Raw genomic sequence first — 17412 nt, forward strand, 5'->3', positions numbered from 1 at the left:
CTAGCTTTATTAGATTCCCACTTCCAAATCCTATCTGACGTACTCTCCTTTGTCTTACTAGCCGACTTCTACTTTTCCTTCCTGGCCCAGAGTACATTATCACTCATTCATGAAACCTTCTCTGATGATTGTAGTTCATAGTGAAATTTTTTTCTTTTCTGAATTCTTAGAGCATTTATCTTCTGGATCAGTTATTAGGCACTTGCCTTGTACATGAAACTAATATCTTATGCATATATGCCTTTCTCTCTAACCAAATTGTGAGCTTCTTGTCAGTGCAGTTCAGTTCACCATGCATTTGTGAAGCACCTGTTATGTGCCATGAACTCCATATTTTAGGTTCTAAAAATACAAGGACAAAAATGAAACTGCTTTGGTCCCCGAGGCAGTTATATTCTGTGGCTAATAGGGACTCTATTTTGTGCTACTTTTTACTTTTGCGTCTTTTTAGTGGGTAATTAGCACAGTGCCTTCCTTAGAGTGGGCAAAGCATTGTGGTATAGGACTGAAATAGGAGTCAAAATGCCTGAGTTCCAGGTTCTTTTCTTTCACTTGATAATTATATGCTCTCAGACATTTAAATAACTTCAATTCTCTGGATCTCAATTTCCCCAATTGTAAAATGAGTTTTGGCTAGATTATCTTGGTGACAGAGGAAATCTCTTCCAGGCTTAGCCTTTTAATTATTTATCAGTTAATATTTTATAAGAAACTAAGGTTTTAGTTATTTAACTTTTCCATTTCTTTAAGATTTGCAAAGTACAGATGTATTATTGCATTTACAAAGTACTTTAAATGCATACATTTATTTGCATTTGATCCTTACAACAACTCTGCAAGGTTTCCAGGGCTTAGGATATTTATTAGGATAGAGCTTGTATTGAACTTAGTAAAGGGAAATCTAAAGGATGTTAGGATAACTGACGTCTATCTTTTGTTTTCAGGTCAATATGGAATTCCCAGGCCCTGGTATTTTCCTTTTACCAAGTCTTACTGGTTTGGTGAGAAAAGTGATGAAAAGAGTCATCTTGGTTCCAGGCAAAAAGGAACTTCAGAAAGTAAGTTCTGTTGGCAATCTTTAACTCTGCTCCTTGCCTTTCCCATTATTTGTTTTCTTTAGAGAACACTGAGAGTGACCTTGCAGAGTTCTAGAATCATATGTCTATCAACAAAATCACACTTAATATAATGCCTCATTCACTGTTTTCTTGTGCCTTTCATATTGTAATTGGTTGACATCACAAGAGTGTGTCTAAGGATTATCCTGGGACCAGTGCTTGCAGTCCTGGATAATATTTCTTTCCTCTCTTTAGCTGTTACAAAAGCTTAAATTACTTCTCTACCCTCACTGCAGCCCTTCACAGCCTGAGGCCTATCACCTAGACTAGAAAAAGAGGGGTGTGAATGAGAGAGCATATTGAATTCTCTGATTATGTGAGCATACATGGCAGCACCAAATGGCCATTATCCAACCTTTTTAAGACTGAGAACCACAATTTTGCATCCCTAGGCAAACACATTTGAGTCAGTTTTTTCCCCCTTCTGCAGGAAAGAGAAACAAACAAACAGAGTCCTAGGTTAAGGGTAGTACCTCACAGCATGTCAAGTGAGATATTCTTGGAATATTTCCCTTTTGTCACATTACTTCAAGGAAAGCTCTTCCCACTAGTATGATGGATCTTCTGGCTCTTTCTGTATCTACTCTATTAATTTAAAAATTTCTTTCTCATAGTCTGCATGGAAGAAGAACCCAGCCATTTGCGCTTAGGGGTTTCCATTCAGAATCTGGTAAAGGTTTATCGAGATGGCATGAAAGTGGCAGTGGATGGCCTTGCACTGAATTTCTATGAAGGGCAGATCACATCTTTTCTGGGACATAATGGAGCTGGAAAAACCACCACCATGTAAGAAGAGGACATTTTGCTTTTACAGAGTAAACCAGAAGGAAGTTCTAAGACTTAGTTAGAACTGTATCCTAAAGTGATTATGTGTATGTATAGTGTGTATGTGTGTTTATAAATACATAAACCTATGTATCTATCTATAGATGCATGTATGCATGAATATATAAAAACATAAACACGGTATTATATATAAATATGTACAGATATGAACATGTGTGTTTGTATTTGTACATGTATGTTTGTGTGTGTGCAAGAATTTTGCATGTATATAAAAGGAGACATGAGGCTTAATGAAGGGATCTGGTTAACTCTTTAAAAACATTTTTAGAAAGTGAAGTACCAAAATATCTTGAGAGCCAGTCTCTCTCTCTCTTTTTGAGCTCTATTAGTATTCCTTTCTGATCAGAATGAAGAAAGATGATTCTGTAAAAGAGAATCCAGTTTTCAGAAAGATTCATCTTTAAGCAGGGAGCTCTAATTAGTCTTTTCATTATTATCTGGAAATGACCTCATTTGGGATAATGTTTTAAACTAATAGAACCCTATTGTACCAAAACATCTTATATTTGCCTCAGATGATCAAACTGGCTCTACTTTAAAATATAGTTCGTAAACTATCAATTTTTATGAGACCTAAAAGGAGCATTCAAAGGTGCCCAGTGGTAACAAAAAAAATATAAAGTATATTTTCATTTTAGGTAGATTTAAAATTGTAAAGTGGAGTTACTCTTCTCTCCCCCACAGTGATATTATAAAAGAATAAGATAAACTATATTTCAGTGAAACTAAGATTTTTTAAAAGCCCCACGATTTATTTTTTAAGTAGGTACCAAGGACAAATGGAAGGTGGTGATGGGATGGGTAGGTTCAAAGGGCCTTTTACCAACCCATGTGGAAAAATTTGAGGATTATTGATTGGTTTGGTATTCACTTAAAGTACATTTCTTTTATGCCTAGGTCCATCTTGACTGGCTTATTCCCCCCAACCTCGGGTACTGCTTACATCCTTGGGAAAGATATTCGTTCAGAGCTGAGTACTATAAGGCAGAACTTGGGGGTCTGTCCTCAGCATAATGTGCTTTTTGACATGTGAGTAGAGCTGTGTTTTCAGAGAAATGGAAAGACCTTCATTGTCTACGTCCCAGTGGTGGATGACAGAGAAATAGCACTACATGTTTAGTAAAATTGCGTTTAGGGAATGCCTCTTTAGGGAAATTGCCCTGCATTAGATGCCACGTGGCTAAATATCAGGGGCATTTTTACACAGTGAAATATAAAAGCAGCTGTTGTTACAAGGGAGCAGTCACAAAAGTGCCATTGAAGGTACCATTCATTTCCTTGCTTGTCCTGGAGGGCTTGTTCTTCTCAAGAATTATGTCACACTGTTTCTTCCCCAAAGCACTGAAGTTTGAGCATCTCGTTCTAGCAATGAGATATCAGCTGTCCCAAACATAGAATTTGGCACCCAAGCTTGTTTTGGAAGACAGCTGTTTCAGTGGTAAGGTGTTAAAGGAAGTCCACCCATTTATTCCCACTGGCAAATGATGAGTGTGTCTCTCGATTTGCTGGGCCAGAGAGAAAGAGATCTTGGCAAAAATTTTTGGGAACCCAGAATTCTTAATTTGCTGTCGTACTTGTCGACACTCCCATGATTACATCCTAACCCAGACTTGAAGCAACCTTATCCCAATTATAAGAACAGAGATTATGACTTTATTTTAAAATTTTATCTTTATTTAATACTAAAGTCAGATTTTTTAAAAGTTTCAGTGTGACTCCATTCACTTAACAATTCACTATTCTCTTGTCAGAAACTTTTCTTCCTTAGTATTGTGGTGTTTTAAGGGATCTACATTGATGAGGGCACGCCATCCAACGATTCAAATTAAAAGCCATTATTGTGGTCTCTTCCTAATAATTGATTATTTTTCAAGGACTGAATTTTTTTTTTTATTCCACATTTGCTTTTATATTATAAGCCTTTTATGATGAATTTGACATAGAGCTTCAATCTAGCTTCACTGAGCGTGACCCCCAGCTGCCTGGTAACATCCCCACTCTGTTCCCTAGGCTAACAGTGGAGGAACACATCTGGTTCTATGCCCGCTTAAAAGGGCTGTCAGAAAAGAGTGTGAAGGAAGAGATGGAGCAGATGGTGTTGGATGTGGGTTTGCCACACAAGCTGAAAACTAAGACGAGTCAGTTGTCTGGTAAGACCAAATATTTCCTCTTTCTCCACCTCTTCACATGAGATATTTGTAAAGCATTATAAACACAGTGCCTGGCATGTAGCAGGAACTTACTAAATGCTTCTTTTCCCTTCTTCCCTTCAGGCTCAGAAATATCACTAGCAAGGCAGAGTTCAACTCTTTTAAAACTTTCATTCCAGAGTTTATTCATGAATAAACTATTCCAAAGCTCTCCTCTCTTTTCCCTCAGCTTCTTTCCCCCTTTCCTTTTTGTTTCCCATTTTCCTCTTTGTTCTTGACTGTTGGATAAATTTTTAATTTTTTTTTTTTTTCCTGAGGAATTGGGATTAAGTGACTTGCCCAGGGTCACACAGCTAGGAAGTTATACTCGAGTCCTCCTGACTTCAGGGCTGGTGCTCTATCCATAAAATTTTAAATGTGAGAGTTGGGTAAGAAATGAATTTGGGAGACATTTCAGTTTTTCTTCCCCCTGCCCCTAAAAAAGCAGCTGGCACAAGCACTGGGAAGATGACAGGTTCTCTAGTTTGTTGTACAGAGATTTCTTTACCTGAGACTGCTAGGTGGTACCATAGTGCACAGAGCAATGGCCCTGAAATTAGCAGGGAGGGGGGAGGAAGGGAGAGGGAGACTGAGAAAAAGTTAGTATGTACCTAGGAGATAGGTGTTAGTATCCCCATTTTATGAGGGTATGTGTGTGTGTGTACATATGCATGTATTTATTTATATATTTGTGTGGGTATATATATGTGGACATATACATTTATATATATATGTTTATGTGTATTTGTGTATATTTACACATTTGTGTCTGTATATTATTTATAGATATATTGTATGTGAAAACACATATGCATATGTACATACATATGAGAACAGTGTTGTGGGGAGTTATTTTATTCAGAGACTGGCCTGCTGGCTGGGCCACAAACAAGATGCTCCATCTCTTGTCTCTGGGCATTTTCTCTGCCTATCTCCCATACCTGAAATGTTTTCCATTCTCTGCTCCATCTACTGACCTTTAATCCCTTTAAATCCCAACTAAAATCCTACCTTCTACAGCAGAGATGGGGACATTTTTTTCTGCCAAGGACTATTTTGATATTTAAAACATCACTCGGGGACCATAAAAAATTAGCAACTTGTAACTCAAGCAGTGGGAGGTTGTTGTATCTAGCTTTCAACTCATCATTGCTGCAGTTGCCTTAGCAAATAATTTCACAGAGTACAGTTTTCCCTACTTTCTTCTACAGGAAACTTTCCTCAACGTCTCTTAATTCAAGTGCCTTCCCTCTGTTAATTATTTCTTATTTATCGTGTATGTGGGTTGCTTTGTATATGAGTGTTTAAATATATTTGTTAGAACCTCTCTCCCTTCTTAGAATGTAAACTAGTCTGGGGTAGGAGAATGGGTAAGAGTGGGCAGGAGCTGTCCGCCTCTTTTTGCATCCCTAGCACTTAGGGATACATGGGAAGCACTTATTAGATGTTTATTGAATGAATGAATATAGTACCTTAATATTATATATGTAAAACATTATAAATAGGTTCTAAAGCACTATCTAGAAATTACACATCATATACTTATGTGTATGCAAATACATATACCTCTCCTCCCCCACCCTACCTCCAATCATAAGGGATGGAGGAAGGGAGGGAGACCATGGTTAAAAGTTGCAGCTGTGATGAAGTGAAAATAGTTGATCCCTAAAGATGGCAGCTTCTTATTAGCTTCTCACAGAGGAATCATGCTGGCACTGTCCTTGCAGTCAGGAGGATGCCGTTGGATAGGTCCACACATCCTTTGTGTCTTGGCTGTGAAGTACTGGACTGTAGATTGTTCTTTCTTAATTTGCTGTTTATCCCCACATGAATGCTAAAAATCAGAGTTTCTGTTTCTAAAAACGGGTATTTTCTCTTTCACAGGAGGAATGCAAAGAAAACTGTCTGTGGCTCTGGCCTTTGTTGGTGGATCTAAAGTGGTCATTTTAGATGAACCTACAGCTGGGGTGGACCCTTATTCTCGAAGAGGGATATGGGAGCTGCTTCTGAAATATCGTCAAGGTACTTATTGTTTGTTTTTTTAATTAGAAAGAGAAGTTTTCATCAAGTCTGGATGTATCAGTATAGTTCTCCCTGAGCACCATGGCTACTTCTGCATCTCAGAAAGAATGAGGATTATCCTTTCTGAGGCTTCAGGTCCCAAACCTCATAAAGGGGCTTATTTTGATGGTATCATATGCTATTTGTGTTTTTAAAAATAGCTTCCTGATGCTTTTGCCCTTCCCCTTTTCTCTACCCTTTAACCCTTCCCCGTAACAAATAAGAAGCCCAACAAACCAGCATATCTCCCATACTGACAGCCTGAGCCTCCCTTTCTAGCTGCAGTCTGCCACCAGCAAGTTGGAAATACTAGCTATATTGTCACTCCTCTGGTGATCCATCATGACATTTTGTGGGACTTCCGGTATCTCTTAATGTCTTTAATTACTTACTTTTTTGATCTTTTGGCATGTTTAATTTTGTTCTATATCCTTTAACTGCATGTCTCCTTTCTCCGTAGTTTTGATATTTATCATATTTCATGATATGTTAGTATTTTATTGTGTTAATAGTTAGTTTAGTCCTTTCTCATTTGATGTTCCTTAACTGTGTTTCCTGTTCTGGCTTAAATGTCAACATGAATATTTTCATATATATGAGTCATTTCCCCTCAATCTTTGATATTGCTTATTACCAAGGTATCCAAATTTTATAATTTTGTAATGTCAGGGATCCCATGTTATCCAAACGTTTTCTTCCTCTTAGCGCCTAAGACATTGTCCTGAGCATTTTAGGTAATTGGTAAATATTGTTGAATTTAACCAAATGAGCGCCCCATTAGAAGTAGCAGTAACTAGACTGGCATTTGAGTTGGCTTCTTGCCTACTCTGTGCTTCCCCTTTCATAGTGGCTTAGGATAGCATGCAATATCACCATTTATCCTTTGGTTTGTGTCTTGCAGGTCGCACCATCATTCTCTCCACTCATCACATGGATGAGGCAGATATACTGGGTGACAGGATTGCCATAATTTCTCATGGGAAGTTGTGTTGTGTGGGTTCCTCTTTGTTTCTGAAGAATCAGCTGGGAACAGGGTACTATCTGACCCTGGTCAAGAAGGATGTGGATTCCTCCCTCAGTTCCTGTAGAAACAGCAGCAGCACAGTGTCTTATCTGAAAAAGGTGCGAGTCTCTTATTCCAGATCTTAGGGTTATTGCCCAAGAATAGGAATGAAGGGCTTCTTGGGTTCTGTCAGTGACTCCTGATGTTTTGTGACAGCCCAAATAGCTGCTCAGAGATGGAAAAAGCAGTGAGGGGGGGGTGAATACCCAGCAGCACTTGGCCTGAGAGTTGGGGAAAATTGGCATATGGCCCAGCTTAAATGCTAATTTGTATATGATCTTGAGTAAGTGATCTGTCTCTTAACTGCTTGAAATTCTTCTGCAACAAACGTTTGTTCGTTGTTTTTTATGGAATATAAACACAGAAATAGTTCCTGCCCTCAAGGGTTTTTTTTTCTCTTTTCTTGTACAGTTATTAAAGCAATTAATGATCATATAATGGAAAGTTTTTATAGTTCTTTGGAAGACAGGTGTTTTTTAATCTATCTATGAGCATTACTTGCTATCTCTTTTGCCCATTATATTTCTCACTATAACAACAACTTATTTTTTGAAGTTGAAGGAAAGTCAGTAGACTAGAGTAAATAACCAGGTTCTAGGATACAGTCTGTTAACTGCTCGCTGTACCATTGAACCTGAGCTCATAGTAGCCCCACAGACTAGTATGACAGCTGACTAGTTAAATTTCCGAGTGTCATTGATATCATCATCACTCACTTCTACTTGTCTATTTGATCAGGCAATGTATCTAAATAAGAGAACTGGCTTCATTTAACAAGATAAGATTTAAAAGTTAAAAGCCAAATAAGTTCCTTAAACTTAAAAGTAGGAACTCGTCTTTTTTAACCAACTAACAATTCAGCAAAATTGAAAAAGAAAAACTTTTGTTTTTAACTTTAAAACTATTTAATTTCTTTCCATATTATTTTATTTTTCAAACACATGTAAAAGATACTCTTCAACATTTGTTCAACATTGGACTTAGTGTTCCAAATTGTTCTCCCTTCCCAAGACAGCTAGTAATCTGACATAGGTATAACTTTTAAAAATTAACTGGAGTGCTTGCTTACTCTTGTCTAGAAGATAAGCCTACCCCTCTTCCCCCTTCTCCCTTCTTATTCCTTCTCACTTTTGGCCCTATACTCTGATGTAGAGCCATCATTCATACTCTACCACAGGAAAAAAAAGCAAAAGAGGGTAAAGGACATTTAAGTTGGAATCAGAGGAACTGGGTTCAAATTCTGAGCCACTTACTACTTGTGGCACATGAAACAAATCTCTTCACCTTTTTATAGTTTGATTTTCCCTAACTTTAAAACTAAGGGAATGTACTAGATGGTCCTACGGTACCTTCTAACTCTGAATCTATTATTCTATTTGTATATTTTAAAATGTTTTTTACTGGATGATTAATTTAATACAGAGTCTAACGTAGGTACTTGTCAAATACTTATTGACTAATTCCCCAACCTGAACCAATCTTTGTAGCTTTCAGAATTGGGCAAGGATTTTGTTTGTGGCTCTAAATTTTAATTCTTATTCCAAAAAGAGTTTGTGTAAACTTATTTCAGTCTTGTAACATGATCATCTCTGAATCTTGGGTATGTAATTAAGCCATATAAAGTAAGGACCTGTAATAGCACTTTGGGCAAATCACTTTGGCAAATCTGCACTAGGAAGTGGGGGGCAGGTACAGAGAATGAAGATTTCTCCCTGCCTCGTCCATCTATATATATGAACGTAGTTGTTGTTTTCCTTCTTTGTTATCAGGAGGACAGCGTTTCTCAGAGCAGCTCTGATGCAGGTCTGGGCAGTGACCATGAAAGTGATACTCTGACAATAGGTAATGAAATGACTGGCATTTCTAACTCAGAAGGTATGCGCTCAATTGAGGTTTCTTTTGAGAGCAGTTAAGCCTGGCCATTCTGGGAACCTGGCTGTGTTGGAGGTCTCTGTTAAAATTTTAAACATTTTCTCAAGGAGCATTTGTCTTAAACCCTCCAAAGAAGCATAATAGTATAGGCAGTGGGGACCAACTTTATTTTCCAAGGAGAAAAAAATAAAACCAAAATTAGCAAATGTTATCCAGCATGTGGATAGCTAAGAATAGTATGTTTTAACCTAATTAGTATTTGGAGTAGTATTACTACTCCAAATATTACTCAGTAGTAGAGATCTAGTAATAATCTCAGCAGTAGGGATATCTGAATAGAGAATCTTTCTTAACAGCATTTATTTAATGCTTTTAAGATTTGCAAAGCAAAGGTTTTGCAAAATTACCTCATTTAATCTTCAAAATAACCTTATTGAGTTAAGTTCTTTTATTTCCATTTCACAGATTAAGAAACTGAGACAGAAGGGTTAATGTGTAGTAGTAAGTGAAGAAGAATTTAAATTCAGGTCATTTTATAATTCACTGTAAAAGGTTCTGACACCTTTAACTTATATGTATCCCAAAGACACAGGTCCTTGCATCCCATTTTCCAAAACATAAGAGACAGGGGAGGAAAAGGCATAGGTTGCACATTGCATTAAAGACCAGTAATCATGTTGACTCTTTGCTGGACTTTGGTTTCTGCAGATGTTTCTGCTATATCCAACCTCATCACGAAGCATGTCTCAGAGGCTCGGCTAGTGGAGGACATTGGGCATGAGTTAACTTACGTGCTCCCCTATGAAGCTGCCAAAGAAGGAGCATTTGTAGAGCTTTTCCATGAAATCGATGACCGACTCTCTGACCTGGGCATTTCGAGTTATGGCATTTCAGAGACCACGTTGGAGGAGGTATGTTGGGCAAGAAGCATTTCTTCAGCTGTTTAAATTAGGCAGAGTAAATAATTCCAAAGACCAGGACAAAATAATTATCACTGGATGACCTGAATTCTTTGGACCTGTTCCACAACTTCTAGGAAATGGTGTCCCTGATTAACTGCTTGAGTTTGGGTTTGAATAAAAAAGGCAAGAATGGAATTTTAAAAAGAGAAAATGAATGTTAGGAGAACTCAACAGGGAAGTTCTTTTGTTCCCGGGCCTCTTCTCCTGAGCTTTTTTGTAGAGAAATGGCTGTGATGCTATCAGAGTCCGAATGTATTCAGAAAACCATGGAAATTGAATGACAGAGTCAATGATTCACTTGCCCTATCACCCTATCAAAACATGTTTCCATTTGGAACCTTTTATGTGGCCTCCATTTGTGTTTGAAATATTCTTTGAAGCAAGGTTTTCATTAGCATCTTTTTAAATAAGCATTCACCTCCCACCCTCACTTCCAGTTTAATAGTTTTCTTCCCTTAATATTTTAAAAGATCCACAATTTCCTTGGGCTGGACACTTGCTTTGGCTACTTAGTTAGTTGTTAGTAGATAGTAGGCGTTGATGAGCTCAGCCCAAGATGAGACTTTTCCCTCCCTGCCCCACATATACACACCCCCAGCCACAAGAACCCTTCCTCCAAATTTCTGGATATAGCATTACTCACTGGAATACATATTGTTTTCTCCAAATGAGTGTAAGCCCCTTGAGGGCTGGGACAGTTTTACTTATACCCTAGCACCCAGCATGTTACTCCATCACATAAATAATTACTGAATTGAGTAGTTGAATTAGGTAAACATACTACCCAGCATGTGGGCTTGAGAGGATTTTTCAGAGCTTGTGTTCCATTGTTGTTACTATTTCTAATAATAAAATGGAATAAGGCTTTGGTGGATCTTTGACTAGTGTGACGGTATTATTTTATGGAAGCTAGAGGTTCACAATGCATAGAGCTGTGGATCTGGAACCAGGGAGATATGACTTCAAATTCTGCACCAAACACTTACTTAGCTAGGTGACTCTGGGCAAGTTACTTAACTTTTGTCTGCCTCAGTTTCCTCATCTATAAAATGTGGAAAATAATAGCACCTATTTCCCAGGGTTGTTGCAAAATGTAGCCTAAAATTTGTAAAGCATTTTGAAAATTTTAAAGTGCTATATAAATGCTACTGTTAAGTTACTGTTAAATCATCACAGAGTCTCATCTGCAAGGCTCTGACAATATGCAGTACTCTTTTTCTTTGTTCCTGAGATCATAGAAATGTGGGATGTTAGAATTTAAGACTGTAGGGGGTTTTGGAGATCATCTAACCTAATTACCTAATTTATTAGGACTTACTCTGTCATTAAGCATAATATTTAATTATAGTATTCATTGGGATGATAACATCGATAATAGTTGTTTTCTGACATCATCTTGTTTTCAGATATTCCTTAAAGTGGCTGAAGACAGTGGCGTAGATGCAGAGACCTCAGGTAAATCCCTCGGTTTAAGTTGTATTGTCTTTGTTGTGCAGATCTTACAATTAATATGAGCTCATTCAGTTAGAATGAAAAAAATTGGGAGCTGGAAAGAGAGATATGTTATATTTGTCTTTAATTTCCGTAATTCATTTCTAGTGTTTAGAGCCCAGGGTGGAATTCATTTGTAAGTAATTGTAGTAAATGAAAGATAATGTCTCCCTCACTCATTTTCTACCATAATTTCAGATGGAACCTTACCTGCAAGAAGGAACAGACGTGCCTTTGGGGACCGCCAGAGCTGTCTGCGCCCATTTACTGAAGATGATGCTTTTGATCCCAATGACTCTGATGTAGACCCAGGTAAATATCAATAAGAGCTATCCCATATGATTTTTAAAAAGCATTTTTCCCCATACTTTTCAAAATATTTTCCTGGAAGAACCTGTATTGCCTTTTGTTTTAGATGGCATTTATTGATATATTTAGGGGGAAAAAAAGTACAACGTGGTCTAGTGGAATAAGATTAGGTTTAAGGTCAGACAGTCTAATTTTACTATTTGTGCTTCTTATTTGCAAAAATGAAGAGGATGAACTAGATAACCTCTTCTAATATATGAAACTGCAAAATGGTGGCAAAAATGGAGACATTCATTTAATATTTGAAAATAGCCAAAATTGACCATTTATGATTAAGTATTGATAATTTCCCTCTCATATTTTAGCATGTAGGTAGCTTAGCAAATGTCAGTGATGAATCTAATTTGTCCTGGGATAATGTAATCCAGGAGTTCTTAACCTTTTTTGTGTCATAAAACAGACCCCTTTGATAGTCTGGTGAAGCACTTAGACCCGTGCTTAGAATAATGTGGTTTTTTTTTTTTTTTTTTTTTTTTTTCCTTTTTTCTCTGAGGCTGGGGTTAAGTGACTTGCCCAGGGTCACACAGCTAGGAAGTGTTAAGTGTCTGAGACCAGATTTGAACTCGGGTCCTCCTGAATTCAGGGCTGGTGCTCTATCCACTGCGCCACCTAGCTGCCCCAGAATAATGTTTTAAATATGTAGAATAAAAGAAACAGTTATGTTGAAATATTTTGCCTCTAAAATTGTCTTGGCATCTTATTATGTCATGATGTAATTGCTTGTAAACCTGATTTTCAGTCATTGTTCTCAAAGACCTGGATTTTATTGTTCTTTTCATACTGTTTGGCAGATGGAGGCTTTTTGTTTTGTTTAACGGTTGGAATTCCCCCCCCCCCCCATATTTACAGGGATGTGATTTCCCATGATAGTTTTATGACAGTAGCCGGTTTTTGAGGAGGCACATGTCAGAAATTGGAATTTGAGAATTAAAGAAGATGAAAGGTTGTGGCATTTGACTGAGTAAGATTACTATGGCAACTTCTGAGATGAAACCTAGCATCTTTTCCTTTCAGAATCCCGAGAGACAGACCTCCTCAGTGGCATGGATGGTAAAGGCTCCTACCAGGTGAAAGGTTGGAAACTCACCCAACAGCAGTTCGTGGCCCTTTTGTGGAAGAGGTGGCTGATCGCCAGGCGAAGCAGGAAGGGATTTTTTGCTCAGGTGAGAACAAAGGTTTTGTATACATACCTTGGGTGGGACAGTGAGCTATGCTTCTAGAAAGTTTTTTTCTCTCTTTAGGCGTAGCATCCAACTAAGAGGTCTGGAAGGCTGGCTGTGTAAAGCCCTCTCAAAGAATGAGATTCCTCAATTTATGTGATCTAGAACACTAGAAGTTGGGGCTTTTTTGTAAGATATAATCAGAGGCAACTAGCACACCTTCATAATTTACAGAATCTCTCCTGTTGTAAAGAAAATTAGCTGAAGTAAGAAGGAAGAAATAACCAGAGTCTTTTATTGGAGTTTTTCTATTAACATCAGCTTTCTTCCTTTTCCTTACCTTATGGTTTCAGATTGTTCTGCCAGCAGTATTTGTCTGCATTGCCCTTGTATTCAGTCTGATTGTTCCTCCTTTTGGCAAGTACCCCAGTCTGGAACTGCAGCCATGGATGTACAATGAACAATACACATTTGTCAGGTATGTGCCCCTTTCTCCAAAGAATGGAAAATCAAAGAAAACAGAAAAGATGTGTTAAGTGCCCAGAGTGGTTTGGATAAGATTAAAGATATATCTTATCCTCTCTTATCTTGTCTCATCGCATCTGGCTAAAAATGGACCACTGGAGCTGCTCCTCTGGAGGAGAGAATGAATGATAAAATTGAATGTTGAAAAGTATCTTACATGTAACAGGAAAAATACTATTCAGAATTTTAAAACAAAAAAAAAATCAAACTGCATTTATCTATTCTAACCTGTAGCAAGTTCCCACTTTGCAAATAAATTGTAAGCACTTTAAGACTCCTGTAAGATTATGAAATCCAAATTTTTCCTTTCTCCTTCCTTACCTCCCCCCTTCCCCAGGACAGCAAGTAATCTGATGTAGATCATACATGTATGATCATTTTTAACATATTTCCACGTTAGTTATGTTGTTTAAAAAAATCAGAACAAAAGTGAAAAAGCAAAACAAAAAGGTGAAAATAGTATGCTTTGATCTGCCTTCAATTTCATTATTTCTTTATTATTTATTAGTTTGTTTTTCTGTTATATCTGTAGCAATGACGCTCCAGAAGATGCAGGCACTCAAAAACTCTTGGATGCTCTGACCAAAAGCCCTGGTTTTGGTACGCGTTGTATGGAAGGACATTCAATTCCGTAAGTATCATTTTAGTCTTAACAGTTTCTAAAGTTATCTAAATTCCTGCAACCTACAGTTTTCATGTTGGTCCATTACCCACCAGATGGCAATCATACCATATACTCATCTTGTGCTCTTAATACTTAAAAAATTCGAAGCTAAAATAACTTGTCTATTTTTCAAAGGAATAAATATTTATAAGAATTCTAAGTTACTGAGAAGCATAGACATGGAAATATAATTATGTTTGCTGTCTCTACTCTTTTAGTATTTAATTGATAATATTCCTCTGTACTCCATGATTAAAAGAATTTCCCCCAATTTCTAAAGAGTGACATCCTTTTATTGGCTGTAAGGCACAAGTTAATATATGAAATCAGGTCTTTCTGACTCCTGATCCAGCACTCTATCATTGAACTCCCTAACTGCATCAAATCTTAATTGCTTCTGAAGACTTGCAGTTTCTAAATATATATAGAATTATCACTGAAGCTAATTAAAGTGTTATCCTTATGTCTGAGAACATAATTTTTTAGTCTGTTTTGTTCTAGTCAGTTCAGTAAAAGCTGTTCATATCAGTTTCTCTTCTTTTATACCTGAAATGTGGCTAATCCTGAATTCAGGCAGTTTTTTCTCTCTGTTATTCACTTGATAAGAACTACTAGCCTATGTACTGGAAGAAATCTGAAAGTCTAAATGAAGAAAATAAAATTATTTTAGTACCAAACCCAGTGATTGAATTAATATAGGGTATTCCTTAGGAGGATGTTCCTTCAATCAATGCAGAATACCACCAGTGCTGCATCTTTTAATCATAGAGAGTTGCCTAGGATACTAAAAGGTTAAGTGACCTCTCTGGGTCAGGTAGTCAGTATGAGTTAGAGGTGAGACTTGAGTCTGGGTCCTCTTGGCTTTGAGGTTATCTTGTTCATTTTTTAAAAAAATGAGTGTTTGTTCATATAAAGTCACCTCTCATATTTTCCATATTTTTTCTTTTTTTCATATTTAAGAAAAAATCAGCAGTGGTTCGGCAGTTACATCTACTATTTCTTCTAATATTCTGAGATGTCATTTGCCTAGGCCTGGTGACTTTGAATTAATTGAAGGCAGCCATATTCCCTCTTATGACTTCTTTGCATATCTATCTCCATATTCCTTTTTTTTCTGTTTTAAAACCCAAGTTAGTAAAGGATAGGGAAAAAATCTATTAAAGACTCCTGGGAAAGTTAGATTTCTTCCAGGTGACTTTCAGTTTTCCACTTTCTTCAGGGATATGCCCTGTGAGGGAGGTGAGGATAAATGGACTACTGCCTCTGTCCCCGAGTCTGTGATGGACATCTTCCGGAAAGGGAACTGGACAATGGAGAACCCTTCACCTGCCTGTGAGTGCAGTAGTGACAAGATAAAGAAAATGCTCCCTGTGTGTCCCGCTGGTGCAGGTGGATTGCCTCCTCCTCAAGTAAGTTAGTTTATTCTTAACCTATTAACAAAACAATAGGTGTGCCAAATTTTTTAAGTATTAAGCAGGAAAAGATAAGATTATATCAAGAAAAAATTTTTCCAGGCAGTTACTTTTGTGCTTTTTAATTTAGTCAAGGAGAGTTATTTTAATGATGATAAACATATGTAAGTCTTTTAAAAGTAGTTTTGTGTTTTCTTTTCCTTGTGTGGTACAATATGTCCATATCTTAGTGTTCTCCTCTCATACTATAGTATACAAAAATCAACATTAAACATTTAGGAAACATTCCTTTGAAATAAAATGTTCTTACTTCCAAACCACAACAAACTACTACTTAACATCCTTTCAGAAGGTAGATTGTACCACACTCTCCTGATGGAGTGAGGGCCTTTTGGTCTTCAAAGTGTTGTGCATGTATGAAGCAATTTCTCTGGCATGCTATCTTGTGAAGTGAGGTGTCTGCCAGGAAGTTCTGATAGATTTTATCACTGCTTTCATTCTGCCCAATAACAGGGTTCTAAACTCAAGCAGAATACTTAAGAACAATTCTTGAGACTTTAAAAATGTGGTTGTTTGTATGTTGAGACAGTCTCTGTTAATAGGAACTCAGCAAGTAAACTATAAGAAAGATAAGAACAAATCCTCTCATATCTCTGAGCTGTCACCCTTTGTTTATTTGTATAGAAATAATTACATTTTTCCTCCTGCTAGTTGTAGCATAACCTATTGAGCTTAAAAGATTAGGGGGTTGTTCAAATCTAAATTATATAGTAGACAAAATGGAGCAGTAGACTCTATTGGAAAGTGCTTTTTTTCCATTGATTATTCCCAACTTATCTTGTACATATCTTGTTTGTATGTAGTTATTTACATGCTATCTCCGCACTAGTCTCCTTGAAAGTAGGGACCGTCTGAATCCTCACTACTGATCACAGTTCCTGCCTTATAATAATAGGTGCCTAATAAGTGTTTATCAACTATTGACTGACGTGATTATTGGCCTGAGTGGACCACTGCAATAGCAATTTCCCGTGGCTCTTGCTGTATGATTACAAGTTGTGTTCTAATCTTATGTCTTTATTCTTTAGTAATGTATCTATTTTCATGCTATAGTGTTAAGTTTGAACTGATCATTATTACTGAACAGTAAAGACAAATATTGTTTTTGATTTGACAGAGAAAACAAAATACATCTGACATCCTTCAGAACTTGACTGGAAGAAACATTTCTGACTATCTGGTGAAGACCTATGTCCAGATCATAGCAAAAAGGTACTTTTCTTTTCAGAAATTAAGGGATACTTTTTCTGATAAAATGGACTGGAGAGGGAAGGAAAATCATATTATCTCTATGATAGTACGCTTGATAACCTGTTAAGACGTGATTCCAAAGTCAATTAGGTGATTTGTGTGATGTCTTGTTAATTAGTTACTCACATTTCTATATCAAGTTATATGTTTTGCCCTATCTGGCCTTCATCTTGATCATATAATCTATATAGTATAAGTATTGTGACTTCTAGTAAATAGAAGACCCAGAATTTTAAGATGGGTCTTTTATATCCCAGATTATATTTCAGTGAGCTGCTTCTCAGTTGGGTTTTTCAAGTAATTGTAAATGACGGGTGAGAGGTCAGAAAGAGAGAGCTTTGAGTTTTCAATATCCTCATGTATTTTTTA

General features: G+C 37.0%; 1 protein-coding gene across 1 annotated transcript in view; it reads left to right on the plus strand.

Moving 5' to 3' along the window:
* The window catches only part of ABCA1 (ATP binding cassette subfamily A member 1), a 145278-nt gene that overhangs the window by 104976 nt on the left and 22890 nt on the right, over positions 1–17412 (plus strand). The window contains exons 18-32 of the mRNA XM_074280052.1: positions 945–1058; positions 1733–1904; positions 2862–2993; positions 3975–4114; positions 6038–6175; positions 7116–7336; positions 9047–9119; positions 9858–10060; positions 11518–11566; positions 11801–11914; positions 12986–13134; positions 13485–13609; positions 14189–14287; positions 15540–15729; positions 16910–17004. Of these exons, the coding sequence (XP_074136153.1) occupies positions 945–1058; positions 1733–1904; positions 2862–2993; positions 3975–4114; positions 6038–6175; positions 7116–7336; positions 9047–9119; positions 9858–10060; positions 11518–11566; positions 11801–11914; positions 12986–13134; positions 13485–13609; positions 14189–14287; positions 15540–15729; positions 16910–17004 (2014 nt within the window). The remainder of the gene's footprint in view (positions 1–944; positions 1059–1732; positions 1905–2861; positions 2994–3974; positions 4115–6037; positions 6176–7115; positions 7337–9046; positions 9120–9857; positions 10061–11517; positions 11567–11800; positions 11915–12985; positions 13135–13484; positions 13610–14188; positions 14288–15539; positions 15730–16909; positions 17005–17412) is intronic.

This window comes from Sminthopsis crassicaudata, chromosome 1 (genome assembly GCF_048593235.1).
Source record: "Sminthopsis crassicaudata isolate SCR6 chromosome 1, ASM4859323v1, whole genome shotgun sequence".
NCBI classification, from domain to species: Eukaryota; Metazoa; Chordata; class Mammalia; order Dasyuromorphia; family Dasyuridae; genus Sminthopsis; species Sminthopsis crassicaudata.